This window comes from Schistocerca nitens, chromosome 8 (genome assembly GCF_023898315.1).
Source record: "Schistocerca nitens isolate TAMUIC-IGC-003100 chromosome 8, iqSchNite1.1, whole genome shotgun sequence".
NCBI classification, from domain to species: Eukaryota; Metazoa; Arthropoda; class Insecta; order Orthoptera; family Acrididae; genus Schistocerca; species Schistocerca nitens.
In genome coordinates, this window is record NC_064621.1 from 519,371,317 (window position 1) to 519,391,483 (window position 20,167).

A 20,167-nucleotide genomic window follows, 5' to 3' on the forward strand; every position below is an offset into this window, starting at 1 on the left:
AGAGCACTTGCCCGCGAAAGGCAAAGGTCTCGAGTTCGAGTCTCGGTCGGGCGCACAGTTTTAATCTGCCAGGAAGTTTCGTATCAGCGCACACTCCGCTGCAGAGTGAAAATCTCATTCTGGAAACATCCCCCAGGCTGTGGCTAACCCATGTCTCCGCAGTATCCTTTCTTTCAGGAGTGCTAGTTCTGCAAGGTTCGCAGGAGAGCTTCTGTAAAGATTGGAAGGTAGGAGACGAGATACGGGCAGAAGTAAAGCTGTGAGTACCGGGCATGAGAAGTGCTTCGGTAGCTCAGATGGTAGAGCACTTGCCCGCGAAAGGCAAAGGTCGCGAGTTCGAGTCTCGGTCGGGCACACAGTTTTAATCTGCCAGGAAGTTTAATAATGCGTTTATTAGTTTTAACACACCACATATTCACATTCTGTAAACTGACTTGTTACACATGATTTTCGATAAAAGACTCTTTCATATCAGCTACGGAACATGCAACTTATTAACTAACTTTAGGTTACACGATCGTTTCTGTTGCACGTACCTATGGACATTCTACTCTGTCACTGACTCCTTGTACAGGGTGTCCCACATAAAACCGGTACACCTCACGCTCAAGATTCAAGTAACAATGAGCTAAGTAGAAAGGAATAGATAACAGTAACTTTAAAAAACATGAACCTTCCGTGGCTTATGAGAGATGCCGGAAGTGGTAGCCATGGACATACAGGCCACTTCACAAGTAATTCAACTAGAGATGATTTATGTGGGACACCCTGTATAAAGTTTTCTCGGCGTTCAGATCACGTTAGGTCGGATTTAAAACTCGAGCTTTCGAAGATCAACACTCTCTTTTTGATTAGGAGATGACGGACTGTTGGGAGGGCATTCAGTCTTGTCACTGATTTGGTGACATAGCTTGAAATTTTACTTCGTATTGAGAGGGCAGGATTATAATGAACAAATACAGAAAATCGGTAATTTGGAGGCACACTTCGCCACCCCCTCTCCCCCCTCTCCAGTCACCAACAGGTTGCGATTGAGTGATCAATGTAGCGTCTCCAAAGAAATAATGTGAAAAATCATAATTCTTAAGGGGCTAAGTGATACTGGGTGTGGTCTCTGTTACCTTTCCGCCCCTCAGTCGCGACCGGGTTGGGGAATGGGTGCATTAGCGATGGGAAAAATCTATCGGCTAAAACCGATATTGGCAGGCTATTTTAGTACTGAATAGCCAGTTGTTTTCGGTTTTTTTTTGGTCTCGGTTATAACCGATTTTTTCATTTTTTATTCATAACCAATAAATAATCCGGTGCATCGAATTGCCGTACTTTTGGTGCTAAAAGTTTCTGTTTTTTAAACAATTTTTTTTTACAAAGGAGCAATGATTATTCGGTATACTTCCATTGCTTTGAAATATTGAGTTATCACAGAAAATGGGAAAAGGAATCAGTGATATTTTAAAAATAACGCAGACCATTAGAAACTAGCAACAAGCACATGACATAAGACTCGGCACAGATTTGTTGAGACAATAATGTAACTGTTACTGTGGCGTGGTCTATTAGACTGTGAACGTAAACGTGCCGTGTGCAAGACTTCCCCATCTTCTCTACACTGTAGTTTCTCGCTATCGTCGGCCGACATCGGCTGTATTGCAGAATGGCACCATCGGTAATTTGGAAGACTTTTACGAAGTGCGGAAGCAATGAAATACTATGCCCTTTTTTTCTTTAAATGATTAAAAACGGTCGGAGGCACAATAGACATGCGACATCCTATAAAATGAAAAAACACACAATCCTCCGTGGAGCACAAGGTAAATTTTATTGATATGTTTAAAATTTTTTGGCATATTGTAAACGTGGGATAACTTAACATGTAATTTTGTGGTTCCTTCAGTGTGAAATTTAATACCAACAAAAAATGGTGATGCAGGAAAATCGTCAACTTTTCACTCCCGCCGTCGTCACGTCCGCCCTCTTCACCTTCGCCATCTGTGCACAAAAGCTTATTATTTGTCTACCATTTCCCTGAAATAATAAAAGAGAAAGGACATTATGGCAACAGTAATAAATTAAACACATAACAATTCATTCATAGTTTATAATGACAATAGAAAGGGACTGATCTACTGCTAGCGCCTATGGAATATGCCTTTATCTGATTATGGCCGTTGGCAACGATCAACTTAAGACGAAAAATTGAATTCTCCAATCTCAGTTGTCGCTCTTTAGCACTGACTTTTCGTAATGCCTGAATGGTGGTATGATCCTCGATTACGATATGATTTTCGAGCAGAATTTCAAAAAAATTGCAATTACTTAGGAGAATACTGGTGATTTTTTGCAGTATTAAATCGCTCATTACCTTTCGAGAAAAGCATCGAACGGTCAACAAATTAAGTTGTCTTTTATTTACACATTTTATTTGATATTTTGCTTCAACATGCCTTGAAATGTAGCTACAATGAAAAATACTGAGGGACTCTTGGAATTTTTCAGTCTTTGTTCGATATCTATATTGATTACTGGAAATAATAGAATTAAAATCCGGAAATCTGTTATTTCAGAAACCGCTTGTTGTTAGTGATTCTTAACAGTCAAGTTGAACTGGAGATGAAAAAAAAGTTTAATTGAAATCCAGTTGTTTCAGCAGTAACCACCATCCCTAGGGTGCACACCACCACATCACCGATTTTCTGGATTTGCGCATGCGAATGCCGCCCTCCAGGTGAAGTCAATGCCAATAAGAGATACAATTCCAAGTAATGTCAGCCGAACTAACAACAAGCTTGAACACGAGTAGAAAGGAAGCTGGCATGCTCCCGACAGAGATTCATCTACAGAAAAGAAGATGGTGTAAATCTTCTAAAGTTCGAGTTTTGACTCTGATTTGACGTGGTATGAATACCGAGAATATTTTATAAAAGGATGTCGCCGCGAAAAACGTTTAGAAGTTGTTGGAGTCACTTTATTCACTGTAAAAAACTACATTCTGCACTGTGGTGAAACTGCAATCTACGAGTGTCCACGTAATTAGCCCTGTTAAAACATTAAGGCAACACACCGTCCCAGTACAAGAGAAAACATAGAAAAATATGTAAATAAAATAAAATTGGTAGCTACTCGTGAAGAGGCTCAATAGAATTCTATCCCATCTCTCAGAAGAACACAGGTTCCTTGAAACACTGCATGAGCAACTGTGTGACCAATAAGTACTCATATGTTTGATCGAATTGGTAATTCTGCCTCCCAGCAGTATAGCACACCTTCGATTAAATGTGTCACCAAACATGATCATCAAGATACACAAGCGCGAATGCACAAGCCAACTCACTACTAACGAAGTGTCTTTTTTGTACAGAAATCTCTCATTATATGTATAGTATGTTTACATATGTTAGTTAGCATGTAGCAATATTCCACTAAATAACTAAACTATCTCTTCAATATCATGGTACTTAAGACTTTAACATTTATATATCAACAATTACTTGCAAATCCCTAAAGTGTTGAAAAGTGTCAGAATTAAAATATTTTCGTAATAGAATATGACATCCAAATCAGAGATACAAATTGTTACTAAGGCAAGGTAAATAAATTTCTTTAGGCACCGTCTGTTGTTACTTGTTCAGCTACTGACAATTCTAGTATTTAATTAATCTTAATGTTTCAGTGCCAATATCTTATGAAGTTACTCTAGTGTCTTAGGCTATAAGCACCAGTCTTTGAAAACGACCATCTTTGATTGTAAATATTCTCAACTCAATTGTCTAGATCTTATCGCGACTTAAACGTCCTTACGCTACTTGCTAAATGTCAGAACTATAACTTTCACTTTCCTTTTTAAATCCTTTCCTTTTTTACTATTACATACTGAAAGTTTTCCTCTGTAAATCATAATTCAAGAACTGAAATTTATTGTTAACAATGAAGGTCGACTTTTCTTTCTTTTTAAACGTGTACCTCACAATGACCGAACGTCGATTGTGAATGAGTGACTGGAAAAAACTAAATCCCCACACTAAGAAATATCAACAATACAAAAGAGCTCAAAAAATATCCTAAGTGCCATCACCAGTTTATATCTCGACTTAAGGTTCAGATTTTCAAAATATCAGCCTCTTAAGGTTTTGGCCTCTCGCGTATCCTAAATGTAATTGTTATTCAACACTTTCACTACAGAAATAATGGTATATTGGAATTTTCGCTCTGAAGCGGTTCAGCAAGGGCAATGCTGTCTCAACGGTTACGTTCACCCCCGATCCGTATGTTCCTGGGCTTGATTCGGCGATCAAAAAAATGGTTCAAATGGCTCTGAGCTCTATGGGACTTAACTTCTGAGGTCATCAGTCCCCTAGAACTTAGAACTACTTAAACCTAACTAACCTAAGGACATCACACACATCCATGCCCGAGGCAGGATTCGAACCTGCAACCGTAGCGGTCTCGCGGTTCCAGACTGTAGCGCCTAGAACCGCTCGGCCACTCCGGCCGGCTTCGGCGATCAAGAAAAGCTTCGGGACTAATGTTCGATAAGCAATTACTCCACATACACAATACGTTACTATTTCGTAGCACGACTCAATACTCAAATAATTACACTAACGTCTTACACTCAAATACCTTAGAGTGTGTTTTCAAAAACCTTCCCTAACCATTTGCAACACGCAGATCCACTGTCTGTACACTAACTAACACTACAGGCAACATAACTCGGACCACTTCAGATAAAATAACTGAAGTAAAACCTTTTAGTTTCGTCGTATTTTAAAAACTCACGAATTCTGATGTGAAATTCTAACACAGTGTACAAGCAACTCTCAACTATGCCTGTACCAACTAAAAATCACTTGACCTTTCGTCAAATGTAACACAAAATACGAGGAGACTGACTCTCACAAGATTCATAAAATGTTTATACTCGTCATGTCCTAGATCAGTTGCTGCAATCTTCAAACCTTGCATTTCAAGCACAACTCCGTCCAAGAGCAACTTCCTATACTTTTTCAAAAAAAACCGGGAAATTCCACAATGAAGACATAGTCGATACAATTTGCTATTTTAGGTAGGTATCAATCACGACCCTTGTAAACGTGTCCTTACTCACATGCAGTAATACATACACTCCTGGAAATTGAAATGAGAACACCGTGAATTCATTGTCCCAGGAAGGGGAAACTTTATTGACACATTCCTGAGCTCAGATACATCACATGATCACACTGACAGAACCACTGGCACATAGACACAGGCAACAGAGCATGCACAATGTCGGCACTAGTACAGTGTATATCCACCTTTCGCAGCAATGCAGGCTGCTATTCTCCCATGGAGACGATCGTAGAGATGCTGGATGTAGTCCTGTGGAACGGCTTGCCATGCCATTTCCACCTGGCGCCTCAGTTGGACCAGCGTTCGTGCTGGACGTGCAGACCGCGTGAGACGACGCTTCATCCAGTCCCAAACATGCTCAATGGGGGACAGATCCGGAGATCTTGCTGCCCAGGGTAGTTGACTTACACCTTCTAGAGCACGTTGGGTGGCACGGGATACATGCGGACGTGCATTGTCCTGTTGGAACAGCAAGTTCCCTTGCCGGTCTAGGAATGGTAGAACGATGGGTTCGATGACGGTTTGGATGTACCGTGCACTATTCAGTGTCCCCTCGACGATCACCAGTGGTGTACGGCCAGTGTAGGAGATCGCTCCCCACACCATGATGCCGGGTGTTGGCCCTGTGTGCCTCGGTCGTATGCAGTCCTGATTGTGGCGCTCACCTGCACGGCGCCAAACACGCATACGACCATCATTGGCACCAAGGCAGAAGCGACTCTCATCGCTGAAGATGACACGTCTCCATTCGTCCCTCCATTCACGCCTGTCGCGACACCACTGGAGGCGGGCTGCACGATGTTGGGGCGTGAGCGGAAGACGGCCTAACGGTGTGCGGGACCGTAGCCCAGCTTCATGGAGACGGTTGCGAATGGTCCTCGCCGATACCCCAGGAGCAACAGTGTCCCTAATTTGCTGGGAAGTGGCAGTGCGGTCCCCTACGGCACTGCGTAGGATCCTACGGTCTTGGCGTGCATCCGTGCGTCGCTGCGGTCCGGTCCCAGGTCGACGGGCACGTGCACCTTCCGCCGACCACCGGCGACAACATCGATGTTCTGTGGTGACCTCACGCCCCACGTGTTGAGCAATTCGGCGGTACGTCCACCCGGCCTCCCGCATGCCCACTATACGCCCTCGCTCAAAGTCCGTCAACTGCACATACGGTTCACGTCCACGCTGTCGCGGCATGCTACCAGTGTTAAAGACTGCGATGGAGCTCTGTATGCCACGGCAAACTGGCTGACACTGACGGCGGCGGTGCACAAATGCTGCGCAGCTAGCGCCATTCGACGGCCAACACCGCGGTTCCTGGTGTGTCCGCTGTGCCGTGCGTGTGATCATTGCTTGTACAGCCCTCTCGCAGTGTCCGGAGCAAGTATGGTGGGTCTGACACACCGGTGTCAATGTGTTCTTTTTTCCATTTCCAGGAGTGTATGTCGCCTTACCGAGTGACGCTCACTATCTCCTCAGCTCCTCAGTAGTAACTGATTCAAAACAGCTTCAATACCATAGTTGACTCATTAATTCAGACAAACTGTAGGGCGCTACCATTATTTCGTAACATTTAAAATAGAGAACCTCGTGGTCAACGGTTACTCATCTAGTGGCCAATTCGCCTAGGATGATATCGGAGGCGCCCAAGCTCTGCTCTCGGCCAGCGATACGTGGATTATCTTTGTCGTGTCTGTACGCACACTTGCATGGCTGGACACTGTATACGGATTTTGTCTAGATCAAATTGTCAGCATAGACTTTAGTTACAATGAAATGATAAATATCACATCCCGTTTTTGATTGCTGTTACAACAGATTGAAACGGTAAAATTAAATCATGACGATACGAAAACCGATACAATAATTTTGACCCGTCGCGGTATACTGTGTTTTCTGGTCGAAATTAAGGGAATGTACATTCGCAGAAAACCACTTATTAATTCTATGAAAAATATTATGAGCTATTTTTTCTGTTGCTGTCTGTCTTATAGTATTAATTGTAGTACTTGTGACATCTGAAAAAAGTATGTGCTCATGCTGTATGTGACGTTTCTGACGCATCGCGTGTCGCCTTTTTCAGAGGAGGGCGAGATATGCACCGTGGGGATGCCTGGGAGACCTCTGCCCACAGCCATCTGCGGTCCAGGCCTCAGCTGCTACAGCGCTGACACCACAGACGAAGACGCCGAGCCCGTCTGCAGAGCCAGTGAGTAACGCGCGCAAGTAGACATTTTACTCGCACTGTTCACGTTTTATGGAAATACATACCATCGAGTTTCATGCCGCAAAGACTGCACCGAGACTTGTAAAACAATGCAAGGGAAAAATAGGTCAAGATGATGAACTTAAGCTTTTGTTATATTTCCTGACCTTAGTGCTTCCCAGAATCTTGGCAGAGTCTTCTTACAAGTTTCTACTTCAAAGTATACTTAAAAACGCATTTCCCAAGCTCGGGACTCCTTACCCAAGCGTGTGTTGGAGTTGACGAACAGGGTTGCGTAGAATGACGAACCAAGACAGCAATTCACTTCAGCTCATCTGAGTTTTGGTGACACAGAAAACGAAATATAGTGAGTTGAGAGGAATAAAAACTTAGTAGCACATCGACACCTCTAGGACAAGAATATTTACTTTAATGTGATGAATGATGATGATGAAGTCCCATACTCCGCGACAGAGCGTAGAGCAGGGCTTAACAACTGGCCGGTTTTGAGCGCGAGTACTCGCGTCTGCTCAGGCACGTGCTCGCGAGCAGGTGCAAGGTCGCGGAGTAGGGAGGGAGGGGAGGGAGGGGAAATGCGCGCGCACGTTTGAATGTGATGTCGTGTTCTTAGCAGATTTAACTAGCCATCTGAATGCTTTGAACATTTCACTACAAGGTAAAGATCTGCTAATTACTCATTTCATAAATCGAATACGAGCTTTTAAAATGAAATTGACAGTTTGGGTGTGTCAGCTGGAAACAGGAAACCTAGCTCATTTTCCTAAATTACCATCCATGCAAGATGTTCACAAAGACTGTGAACGTTATTCACATAGTTTAGTTGATCAACGCTTTCAAGATCTGACAGCACTAGACAGTGATTTTGATTTGTTCTCTCCATATTCAGCGAATATTGAAGAGATTCGTCCTGAGCTGCAGCAAGAAATTATTGACCTGCAGTGTGACAGAGAATACAGAGACAAATTTCAGAACAAGAAAAACATTTTGGAATTCTACAGACACTTCCCTCAGGATAGATTTCCTCGTTTGCACAAACTGGCGGCTACAATAATATCAATGTTCGGTTCCACGTATGTTTGTGAACAACTGTTCTCTGCACTGAAATGTAACAAGACGCGCCTGAGAAACGCATTGTCTGATCGAAATTTAAACTGCACGCTGCGCCTAAAATGCACAAGAACAATTACTCCGAACATAGACGCAATTGTAAAGGGCAAAAAGTACAAGATAACCGAGAATCCCACACTTCAGTAACACCTTTTATTGTGTAACAGTTCACAAATTAATGTGAATGTAGAGGCATACACTAAGCTAATAAAATTATGTGGCATGTGTACATTCTCCTTTATTTGTTTCATTTGTCGCAGTAATAATTCGTGGGTGATATCCCTGCAGGTGGCCGCGGATTTACATTGACTGGCGGCAGCTGTTGTGTGCCCCACGTGACTTTCCCCTCTCTCTGCTCTGGTCCGGTAGTAGGGGTAGCGTGCTCGCGCTGCTCCGTGCTCGCGCTTTGCTGCTCACAGCTTGCTCCGCGATCACGTATGTTGTGAAGCCCTGGCGTAGAGGAACGATGCGGGAGACCCGCACCGCCATACTAGGCAAGGTCCTAGTGGAGGTGGTTTGCCATTGGCTTCCTCCGTACTTTAATGTAGGCTGGGCTTAATCACTCAAATCTGAAGGTACGTCGATAGAATGGGAACACTGATACTCAATCTAACCTCTACATACCACCTTTCTTTACATACATAGACACAGTTGACTTTGTGCTTTCTATAGAATTCACACTCGCTTTATTTTCCACAACTTCAGTAATCATATCAGTCACTGACTGCGTGCCACAGCTCTGTCTCTTCATTGTTATTTTGTATATTCTCCTCGTGCTACTGACACGTACAGAACTGTTCATTAAGAATAAAAGTGTCAATGAATTAATTTCAAAATGTGTGAGGTGTTTAATAAACGATCGGTAAGTTGACGAACTCGTAAAAAACAAGTTGAGGAAAAAGTTAACGATCATCATCTTGTGATCCTTCTAATTCGTCACCTTAGCGTAGTCATTGTTAATTCAAACAACATAACAAGAAAAAACTTATCAGAAAACAAAAATTATACGTCAACTGAAATAATTCGAACGCATTTCACAGATATCACATGAATAAATTAGAGATAATTTTTCCCCAACCGCTATTGCTCGCTAGGTATCATCAAAAACTTAGGTGCAGTGGGCTCCAAAACACGGTTTCCCTTATTGCAAACTATTGGCCTGCTGATTGAAGGGATAAAAATTTTGTCTTGACACATACATAGCTAATTACTAGGGTTCTCTGATGTAGGCACAAGATCTTCATGAAGCATAATTGTCGACAGTTATCAAATTCGGCATGGCGTCCTCTTTGTCATCTTACCCGAATTTCCTCCAGTTATACTACTGGTATAGCTTGTGAAAAGGCGAACACGTTGAAGAAAACATGAGAGTAAAATGAACATTTTAACAGGGATTATGTAAATAAGAGTTCGAGAAGCTGATTAGCTATTTTTATTTTTTAACGGTCTTAACAACTGGGCACAGCTGTTTCTTTTCCGGTTTCCCAATAGGGCTCCAATGTTCCAGTTGATGATGTTTTATATCATTTTAATTTTTCACATGTTAAAAAATGATTCCAGTTCGTAACAGCGTGTTCTTAATTACAGATTACACATTTGAGTGATGGACACGCAATACCTCGATGAAAGTGATCAGGAAGGCAATCAGGACCTGTAGTCTTACCACTGTTTCGTTCCTTGGATATTCCAAAATGATTTCCACTTATTTCTTTCCCTCAGTACTGTAACATCTTTTATATGCTCTTTCTGGAAAATTCATTTATTATGTTTTTTTATAGAGTAGTATATCAGTGATTTATTTGCTGTTTTGTTGTAGGCCTACCTTCCTTGACTATGTAGTCTGTCTCCTAATTATCGTGAACTCTAAGTAATGCATTGGATGATTACTTGAGCTCTTCTCTGTAGTACAGTACTAATCAGTTGCACTGAACATAATTTTAATGATAGCTAATGTGTTTAAATGTTTCTATGAAGATGTAGCATGAATAACTCAGTACCATAACTTTCAGAGACTCGATTGTCCGAACACGACATTTATGGTCTACAGTTCACTATCAATATAATTGTATTACCCACCAAAGCTATCGTAGAGGAAAACGACATCGTTATACAATCGTAGAACTGCAGTACCACATCTTTCTATTTGATATTTGTCTTTATTTGCATGGCACCAATCTTCTGACGGGGTACAAGGTTTTAGTACACAAACAATTTTGACTATGGTACTGTTCGTGATGTGTGGCTTCTGAGAATTCAGTCTGGTTGGAAGCCCCAACAGTCAGAGTCTGTAAATGTCGGGGCAAGCAGTGAAGAGGGTTTTGATACGTTTCTGAGCGACCTCCCTCCACGGAGGTTGTGTACGAGTCCACAAAATATCAACAGGCTTACTGGAAGATCGTCGCGAACAAGTTGTTGTCGAATGGTATACCAGACACGCAAAACGTGCAACATATGAATCAAATGTGCGGCAAGCAGGAAAAAGAAAAGTACCTACCATTCTTCGAATAATATTTCCTCATTCCTCCCCACAAGTGGTTGGATGTTATCATACTGAAGGATGTCAAGTAAAGTTTCCTGACGGAGTAGCGGGACAGCGAGTTCTGTTACTTCTCAGATGTAATTGCTTTTCTATTGAGATTGGCCTCAGCACGCTGGAGTTGAGGTCGCACGCCTTACCCAATGGCACTCCACACCATGACACCTGGATGCTGACAAACATCGGCAACTGCGGTAGCGCCTGACACATAAGCGATGTTGAACAGGTTGAAACTATATATGAAGATGAAAATATAGTGAAACAAGGTTATGTGCATAGCAACGTCTGTTGCAGGCTTACGGGCACCTGGGATGGATGGTAAGTGAGGAAGACGGAAATAAATCTCTGATAAAATCATTCTCGCCTGGATGAAATCTGTTTTACCTTCCTTATATTTGGTTGGTAGCATCATAGTGACAAGACTGACGTATAAGGTGGACTCTCTAAATACCAGTACACAAAATTCACCAACAGAATGTGAAATACACACATCGAAAAAAGTTTTGCATCACCCCAGTTCCCAGAACGCCTGAAGATAGACATTGACTGAGGATATTTTATCACAGACACAGTCTCTTTGACTGTTCAAAGATGTCACTAAACCTGCCCAAAGATGTAAACAACCATGCATGAGGAGCGCCTATTAGACGGAGGGGTCCCACAACCGATCAGTTCGTCATTCCACCAGGAAGGAAGTACACGGCTCGTGTTGTCTATAGTTCAACCATACCTAGACGGTCAATACCGCGGTTCAATCGCGTCCGTATTGTTACTTTGTGCCAGGAAGGGCTCCTAACAAGGGAAGTGTCCAGGCGTCTCGGAGTGAACCAAAGCGATGTTGTTCGGACTTGGAGGACATACAGAGAGACAGGAACTGTCGATGACATGCCTCGCTCAGACCGCCCAAGCGCTACTACTGCAGTGGATGACCGCTACCTACGGATTATGGCTTGGAGGATCGCTTACATGTTGAATAATGCTCTTCGTGCAGCCACAGGAAGTCGTGTTACGACTCAAACTGTGCCCAATAGGCTGCATGATACGCAACTTCACTCCCGACGTCCATGGCGAGGTCCATCTTTGCAACCACGACATCATGCAGAGCGGTACAGATGGGCCCAAACAATATGCCGAATGGACCGCTCAGGACTGGCATCACGTTCTCTTGACCGATGAGCGTTGCATATGCCTTCAGCCAGACAATCGTCGAAGACATGTTTGGCGGCAACACAGGCTGACCACCTTAGACACATTGTTCAGCGGTTGCAGCAAGGTGAAAGTTCCCTGCTGTTTTAGGGTGACATTATGTGGGGCCAACGTACGCCGCTGGTGGTTATGGAAGGCGCCGTAACGGCTGTGCAATACGTCAGTGCCATCCTCCGACCGACAGCGCAACCATATCGGCAACATATTGGGGAGGTATTCGTCTTCATGGAAGACAATTTGCGCCCCCATCGTGCACATCCTATCCTTTAGAATAATGACATCGCTCGACTATAGTGGCCAGCATGTTCTCCAGACATGAACTGCATCGAACATGTCTGGGACAGATTGAAAAGGGCTGTTTATGGACGACGTCACCCACCAACCACTCTGAGGGATCTACGCCGAAGTGCCGTTGAGGAGTGGGACAATCTGGACCAAGAGTGCCTTGATGAACTTGTGGATAGTATGCCACGACGAATACAGGCATGCATCAGTGCATGAGGACGAGCTACTGGGTATAAGAGGTACCGGTGTGTACAGCAATCTGGACCACCACCCGTGAAGGTCTCACTGCATGCAATGTGTGGTTTTCGTGAGCAATAAAAAGGGCGGAAATGATGTTTATGTTGATCTCTATTCCAATTTTCTGTACAGGTTCCGGAACTCTCGGAGCCAGGGTGATGCAAAACTTTTTTTGATGTGTGTATATTAGCATAGGAGGTATTAAGAAGCAACATACGTTATTCATGACACACCACTGCAAGAAGTAAGGAAATAATTGTATCCGCTATTCATATATCTGAGATTTAATTCCACAGTGAAAGACAACTATCTATAGTCCGTTTAAAATCACTTGACAGTTGACACTGCACGCTCTGGAGCTGGTTTCCTCCAACCAGACCTACAAAGGAAGAAACGATCACCACTACAATATGGGAAATCAGAGCTCTTGCGGAAAAATGTAAGTGTTCGTTCTTTCCGCGCGCTATACGAGATTGGAATAATAGAGAATTGTGAAAGTGGTTCGATGAACCCTCTGCCAGGCACTTAAATGTGATTTGCAGAGTATCCATGTAGATGTAGAAGTAGATGTAGATTGTGTAATTTTCATAATAGCATTGACCTTTTTTTATTTGCTCATGTTTTTCTTTCTGTCTTTCTTTTTTCATTTGGAATTGGCTGTGTCGCCTAAAATCTGCATCCAAGTGCCAACAATACTGCACAGCAGTTGTTAATGCGGCGGCACGTGTAGACAGTGTGAGGATAGTTTCAGATCACCAACGACAGTGAGAAATTACAGTTTCCATTTAACGCTGAAGCTCAAACTTCTGTGTCTTGAGTTTGCTCCTAGAGGTTGGCCGTAATCGCCTTGAATGAAGAGATTGTGATTTTAGTTCTGCCGCAGACTGCTGACCACCGTTTTCTTGGATACTCTGCCCATGATGGGGCTGTGGTTGGCTTAGGACATGAGTCTGCCGCAGTTAAATCATTGAGCACTTAAAATCAGCTGTCGTCAGAGGATCTCGCATTTCTGTCATACTTCCACTGGCACTTGCAACATTGCTCCGTGTTACACATTAACAGCATTTGTTAAGTCACCCGCCGTTTGCATTTTTTTTCCTTTCTTGTCATTTCCACTCCCCGTCAGGGACGGGCTGGCAGCAGCATAAGCGCTGCTCTTCAGCCAAGAGACATAAACAGATGGGAAGACATTTAAAAACAATATAAAGGAGATTACATCGCGGAATATAGAAACAAAAAAGGGGGAACAGAAGAAAAGAAGGCATACAAAACGGTGACAGTAAATCGGAGATAAAAGTCTAAAAAAGTATGTTACACAAAAAAACCACACACACATTACCTTAGAAGGCACCAGACAAAGTACAGTCAGAGCATAAAAGTTCGTAGAACGAGTAAAATAGCCACATGATGGACAGTGTAGCAAGGAACTGTGATGCACGAAAAACAGGTCGACCACACAATTAAACCCACATCACTAGATGACACTGTATAACAGCACCGAAACACAACATGAACGCAGCACACTGATAACGAATAAAAACGTGGGAGGATCTGCAAGGGGCGAGTGGGGAGGGGGGGTGGGGGGTGGACAAGGGAAATGAGAAGAAGGGGTAAAGAGGCGAGGAGGAGGGGAGTGAAAGGGGGATGAGGTGGGGGGCGCGCCGGAGGAGAGCTGAGGAGGGAAGGGATGGGAGAGGAAAACAGCCGAGGAGGGGGCGCAGGGGCTCAGGGAGAAAAAGAGTGAAATCTAAAAGGAGGGGATAGGAAAAAGGGGGACCCTGGGGAGAGTCATCCGCCGTGTTTGTGTGTCACCTATAATTGAGTGGTACACAGGAGAAGGCAACACTGTAGTGACAAATGACAACCATCAAGTAATTTTAATCGGACTATAGTACCATTTTTCACAACAGGTGTTCGACACAAAGCTACCAGTAAATTTAATTGACGTGCTTCCAGCTGAGGGACGCTATGTAAGCATTATACATGGAATCATGACGAAAGATGGAGTTGACATTCTCGCTGACATAGGTAGGATGTTCAAACACGTTCGCAGATCACTGAGTTCTAGGTCATGGGAGCCATCAGTAAAATGAGTGTATTGAGGATGCGTAATAAAAACATCGAAAGTGGAACAGGGGTTAATGTAGAACATTATAAGAGCAAACCATTCCCTACGCCCAAGAGCCACAGCATGTGGCTCTGTCCAAAACTACATCCTTCCAATTCAGAGATTCTGATATGAGTGCTCTAAAGCAAGAAACTGGTCCTTACAAACTTTTGCCAGCCAAATGTGACTGATTGCCACTCCAAAGAGCGCTGCGAGACTTTTCTGACACACTGACACATGTCAGTACAAGACATACAATCGATCAACTCACTCTTGCATGTTGGGAAACTGTACCGCATCTGACACTAAGCAAGGAAAGGATGCGAAATAGCACCCTCACTTGAATTATTTTAGAATTATTGTTATTTATTTTCAACTCTACCTTAAAACTGGTTCTACAGAGTTCTTGGATTTTATCGTCATTAGAGATAAACAGTGCTTTGCCATCACTAAAACGAAGGTGCTTCATGTATGTTCTGTTAATACATATTCTATCTTCTTTTACCAGCTCAAGAATCTGATACCCTTAGAGTGCTAAGAAAAGTTTTGGCGGTTTGAAATCTTCTTGGCTGGTCACAGTCCGGATTAAATGTCAGTCTTCTTGAATGATGTTCTGGGTTAAACACCAAATACCTCTACAATCTAACAAGTAATGAGGGCAAGATATACCGATGATTGCTTCCATCAGTCTAACGAGAATTATATTCGAGAGGAATACACTATATTTTGATACCATTTTTCGCCCTCTAGCTCATGTTTCTCATTGTGCTCAAAAGCAGAAATAGTACTCAATATATTTCATGATCTCATCACAGAGCCCTGAGTGGAACATATGCCCTTACACAGCACAAAAAATTCACAAAAATAAGATAACCAATAGGAGTGAATAGAACAAACTATTCCTATTTAGGCACACAGACCCTTAAAGGATTCGAACCATCAGTAGCAATGACAGGTACAATCATAAACAGCACACTGTTACAAAGGCCTTGCAAAGCCACTTAGGGTACCGAAAACTATTCGGTTCTGAGAGTCCTCCCTCTGAATTATGTGAATTAAACCCAGAAATTGTTTGCACGAAATAAGTGCGTTCTGTACCTGGAGTGTAGAAAGCGAGTTTCGCCTGTGTAGTTTGTGGTGTAGCCAGTGATTCTCCCTGTCCTTCCCCACAGTGAACACGACCTGCACGCGCGACCAGAAGGCTTACGACAGTGACGAGGCGTCAGCGTCGCTGGGAATCGCCGCTTGGAGGCCGCGATGCGACGGCGATGGATTCTACGCGCCTGCGCACTGTGTCCCCAACGGCGTGTAAGTATCGAAGTACAGTAGTTCCTTCTCTAGATTGTCGCACATATGACAAAATGGTAGATATCGAAATGGACGACAGAGGGATACAAAAACAATTAAAATCGCTCAAAAGAGGAAGGCCGCTGGACCTGATGGGATACCAGTTCCATTTTACAGAGTACGCGAAGGAACTTCCCCCCCTTCTTGCAGCGGTGTACCGTAGGTCTCTAGAAGAGAGTAGCGTTCAAAAGGATTGGAAAAAGGCACAAGTCATCCCCGTTTTCAAGAAGGGACGTCGAACAGATGTGCAGAACTATAGACCTATATCTCTAACGTCGATCAGTTCCAGAATTTTGGAACACGTATTATGTTCGAGTATAATGACTTTTGTGGAGACTAGAAATCTACTCTGTAGGAATCAGCATGGGTTTCGAAAAAGACGATCGTGTGAAACCCAGCTCGCGCTATTCGTCCACGAGACTCAGAGGGCCGTAGACACGGGTTCCCAGGTAGATGCCGTGTTTCTTGACTTCCGCAAGGCGTTCGATACAGTTTCCCACAGTCATTTAATGAAAAAAGTAAGAGCATATGGACTATCAGACCAATTGTGGGACTGGATTGAAGAGTTCCTAGATAACAGAACGCAGCATGTCATTCTCAATGGAAACAAGTCTTCCGAAGTAAGAGTGATTTCAGGCGTGCCGCAGGGGAGTGTCGTAGGACCGTTGCTATTCACAATACACATAAATGACCTTGTGGATAACATCACTGAGGCTTTTTGCGGCTGATGCTATGGTATACGAACGGGTTGTAACAATGGAAAATTGTACGGAAATGCAGGAGGATCTGCAACGAACTGACTCATGGAGCAGGGAATGGCAATTGAATCTCAATGTAGACAAGTGTAATGTGCTGCGAATACATAGGAAGAAAGATCCTTTATCATTTAGCTACAATATAGCAGGTCAACAACTGGAAGCAGTTAATTCTGTGAATTATCTGGGAGTAGGTATTAGGACTGATTTAAAATGGAATGATCATACAAAGTTGATTGTCGGTAAAGCGGATGCAAGACTGAGATTCATTGGAAGAATCCTCAGGAAATGCAATCCGAAAACAAAGGAAGTAGGTTACAGTACACTTGTTCGCCCACTGCTTGAATATTTCTCACCAATGTGAGATCCGTACCAGATAGGGTACGTATATCTCGCGAAGAGACCATCAGGATAAAATCAGAGAGATTAGAGTCCACACAGAGGCATACCGACAATCTTTCTTTCCACGAACAATACGAGACTGGAATAGAAGGGAGAACCGATATAGGGCCGGCCGCGGTGGTCTCGCGGTTCTAGGCGCGCAGTCCGGAACCGTGCGACTGCTACGGTCGCAGGTTCGAATCCTGCCTCGGGCATGGATGTGTGTGATGTCCTTAGGTTAGTTAGGTTTAAGTAGTTCTAAGTTCTAGGGGACTGATAACCACAGCAGTTGAGTCCCATAGTGCTCAGAGCCATTTGAACCATTTTGAACCGATATAGGTACTCAAAGTACCCTCCGCCAAACACCGTCAGGTGGCTTGCGGAGTATAGATGTAGATGTAGATGTAGATGTCATCCCCCTACGCTGTAGATTTAACGAGGAAGCAAATTAGTCACTCACCAAACGGAGTATAGTCGTAAATCAAAAATCCGTGCCAATAAACTGTATCCGTCATCAACATCACAATGCTTCTGGTGTTCCTAAGGATTCCATCTCGGAACCGCTACTGTTACCTGTAGGAGTTCAATTTTTTTTAAAAATACGTGACATAGACAAGCGCTTGTATTATTTATTTTCGTTCACCCACTAATATTTAATTTCACACTCTACAAGAAAGCTCATAATTTTTGTCAAGTATTATATTAGGTAATTATAAAGTCCACTGCAAATTTTGAAAATCCGGCATAGGTAAATAGCTTAATATAACGTAACAAATAGTAAAGTGCGTGAAAGACAAACTGGCAATGCTTTTTTTAAAACGTGGTGCCCGCAAGTTAGTTTGGAAAATCTCTGACAGGGTCGCCACCAACAATACTTGATACGAGGGTAATCCCAAAAGTAAGGTCTCCTATTTTTTTATAAGTACATAGACTTGTTTATTTGTACAATGGTTTACATCAGTTTACAGCTTCAACATTTAGCTATTTTTCGACATAATCGCCATTTCTGTCGATGCATTTTTGTAGACGCTGTGGCAGTTTTTGTATTCCCATGTCATACCAGCTCGCCGCCATGGTGTTCAGAAAGTTATGAACCTCTTCTTTCACCTCGTCGTCGGAGTTGAATCGCTGGGACCACAATTAACGCTGACAGGTACTGTGACTCTGAAAAAACTCAAACGGGTAATTCAGAACCGGAGAAGAGGAATGTTGGGCAAGGGCGTACACATTCTCCATGACAATGCTCGCCCACACATCGCTCGGCAAACCGTTGCTCTCCTGCAGCAGTTTCAGTGGAACATAATCAACCATCCACACTATAATCCTGACTTGGCGCCCGTGACTATCACCTGTTCCCTGGGCTAAAAGAACATTTGGCTGGAAAGCGATTCAGCCCCGACGACGAGGTGAAAGGGTGAAAGAAGAGGTTCATAACTTTCTGAACAGCATGGCGGCGAGCTGGTATGACATGGGCATACAAGAACTGCCACAGCGTCTACAAAAATGCATCGACAGGAATGAGGATTATGTCGAAAAATAGCTAAATGTTCAAGCTGTAAAGTGATGTAAACCATTGAAGAAATAAACAGGTCTAGGTACTTATAAAAAAATAGGAGACCTTACTTTTGGGATTACCCTCGTAAAAATGGTGGCGAATCAGGCACAGGAATTATTTTGCGTGCTAGAATTTGCCCATTTCAAATCGGTAGTAAGTACGCAAAGTGTAATATCCTGCCCACTCGTCTAATATAGGGTGCCTAGGAAGCTGGTTTCTCGGATCGCTAGACAACAATTCAAGAAAATCGTATTAATGGAGTTTATTACAGTAAATTAAATTGACAATACAAAAGTGTGTCGCAAGCAAATGGCGACATACAAATAATCAATGTCCGCCAGTATATACAATTTCAATGCAAGCAAAACAGTACAGTTCATAAGTCAGTGCTGTAGCGTTTATATGACGGTTCGTCGTCCAGTCCGGCCGCGGCAAGGCGGCGCATCTCATAAATTCTCTTCGTGTGGATGCCGCTCCAGTTGTGACGTCATCGTAGTCAGCGTACTATTGTCTGACATTGTCTCACAGCCCTCTCTGCTCTTCTGTTCCTCATCGTCGTGCTGGCCCATGTCGTTACGCCGGCACACAAAGAGCTTTCCGTGGCAAGTTTTTCAAGACACCATCCATTTACAACAGGAGAGTGAAGAAGCACCAAAAAATGCGAGAAGGATGGTTGCTTGGGCGATACAAAATGTTCGGGCTGATGAGGCGTGTCAGAACAGCCAGTGGAATGTGTGAGGAACGTGATGTAGCGAAGTTCAACAGAATCTGCCTGTTGAACCAGTGCAGAATTACTTCAGGGATAGAGTTTATGTCCGATCTCTGTCAAGATTATCGAAGACTTGCGATAGCGCATCACAGCAATGGTTCTTACCATCACTCCTGCTTTTGCTGGGTCGGGTATGTGCAGAATTGGCCAGCTGATTAAATGTGCACGTGCTGTGAGGGTTAGACACATAAAACATTTAAAAACATTGCGAAAAATATTTAAGAGTTAGTCTTTCACATGCTGTATCATTTGCTGAGTTGTTATTGACCATATATGAGTATCGATTTTTTGAAATGTTTCGTGAACTTCATATTCTCCTTATATTGCAGTGCTAAAGGGAGCATCTTTGAGTGAATTTTGGCAGGAAAATGACTGCTTCTATGTAAAAAGTAAACCAAATAATGTCTTGATGAGGGTCTCCACCTTATCAGCCACATGCATCGAAATAGTCCTTCTCATGCTCCAACTAAATTGGTCAGTCTCATCCTTGTACTTCCAAACATGTTTGAACTTGCTGGAATGTGTTCGTATGTACTCCTCACAATGCAGCTAAGG

At 43.2% G+C, this 20,167-nt stretch overlaps 1 protein-coding gene across 1 annotated transcript in view; it reads left to right on the plus strand.

Annotated features, from left to right (window-relative positions):
• LOC126198743 (uncharacterized) overlaps nt 1–20,167 on the plus strand; it is a 213,109-nt gene that overhangs the window by 76,681 nt on the left and 116,261 nt on the right. Inside the window, exons 4-5 of the mRNA XM_049935293.1 lie at nt 7,184–7,309; nt 15,978–16,113. Coding sequence (XP_049791250.1) covers nt 7,184–7,309; nt 15,978–16,113 — 262 coding nt within the window. The remainder of the gene's footprint in view (nt 1–7,183; nt 7,310–15,977; nt 16,114–20,167) is intronic.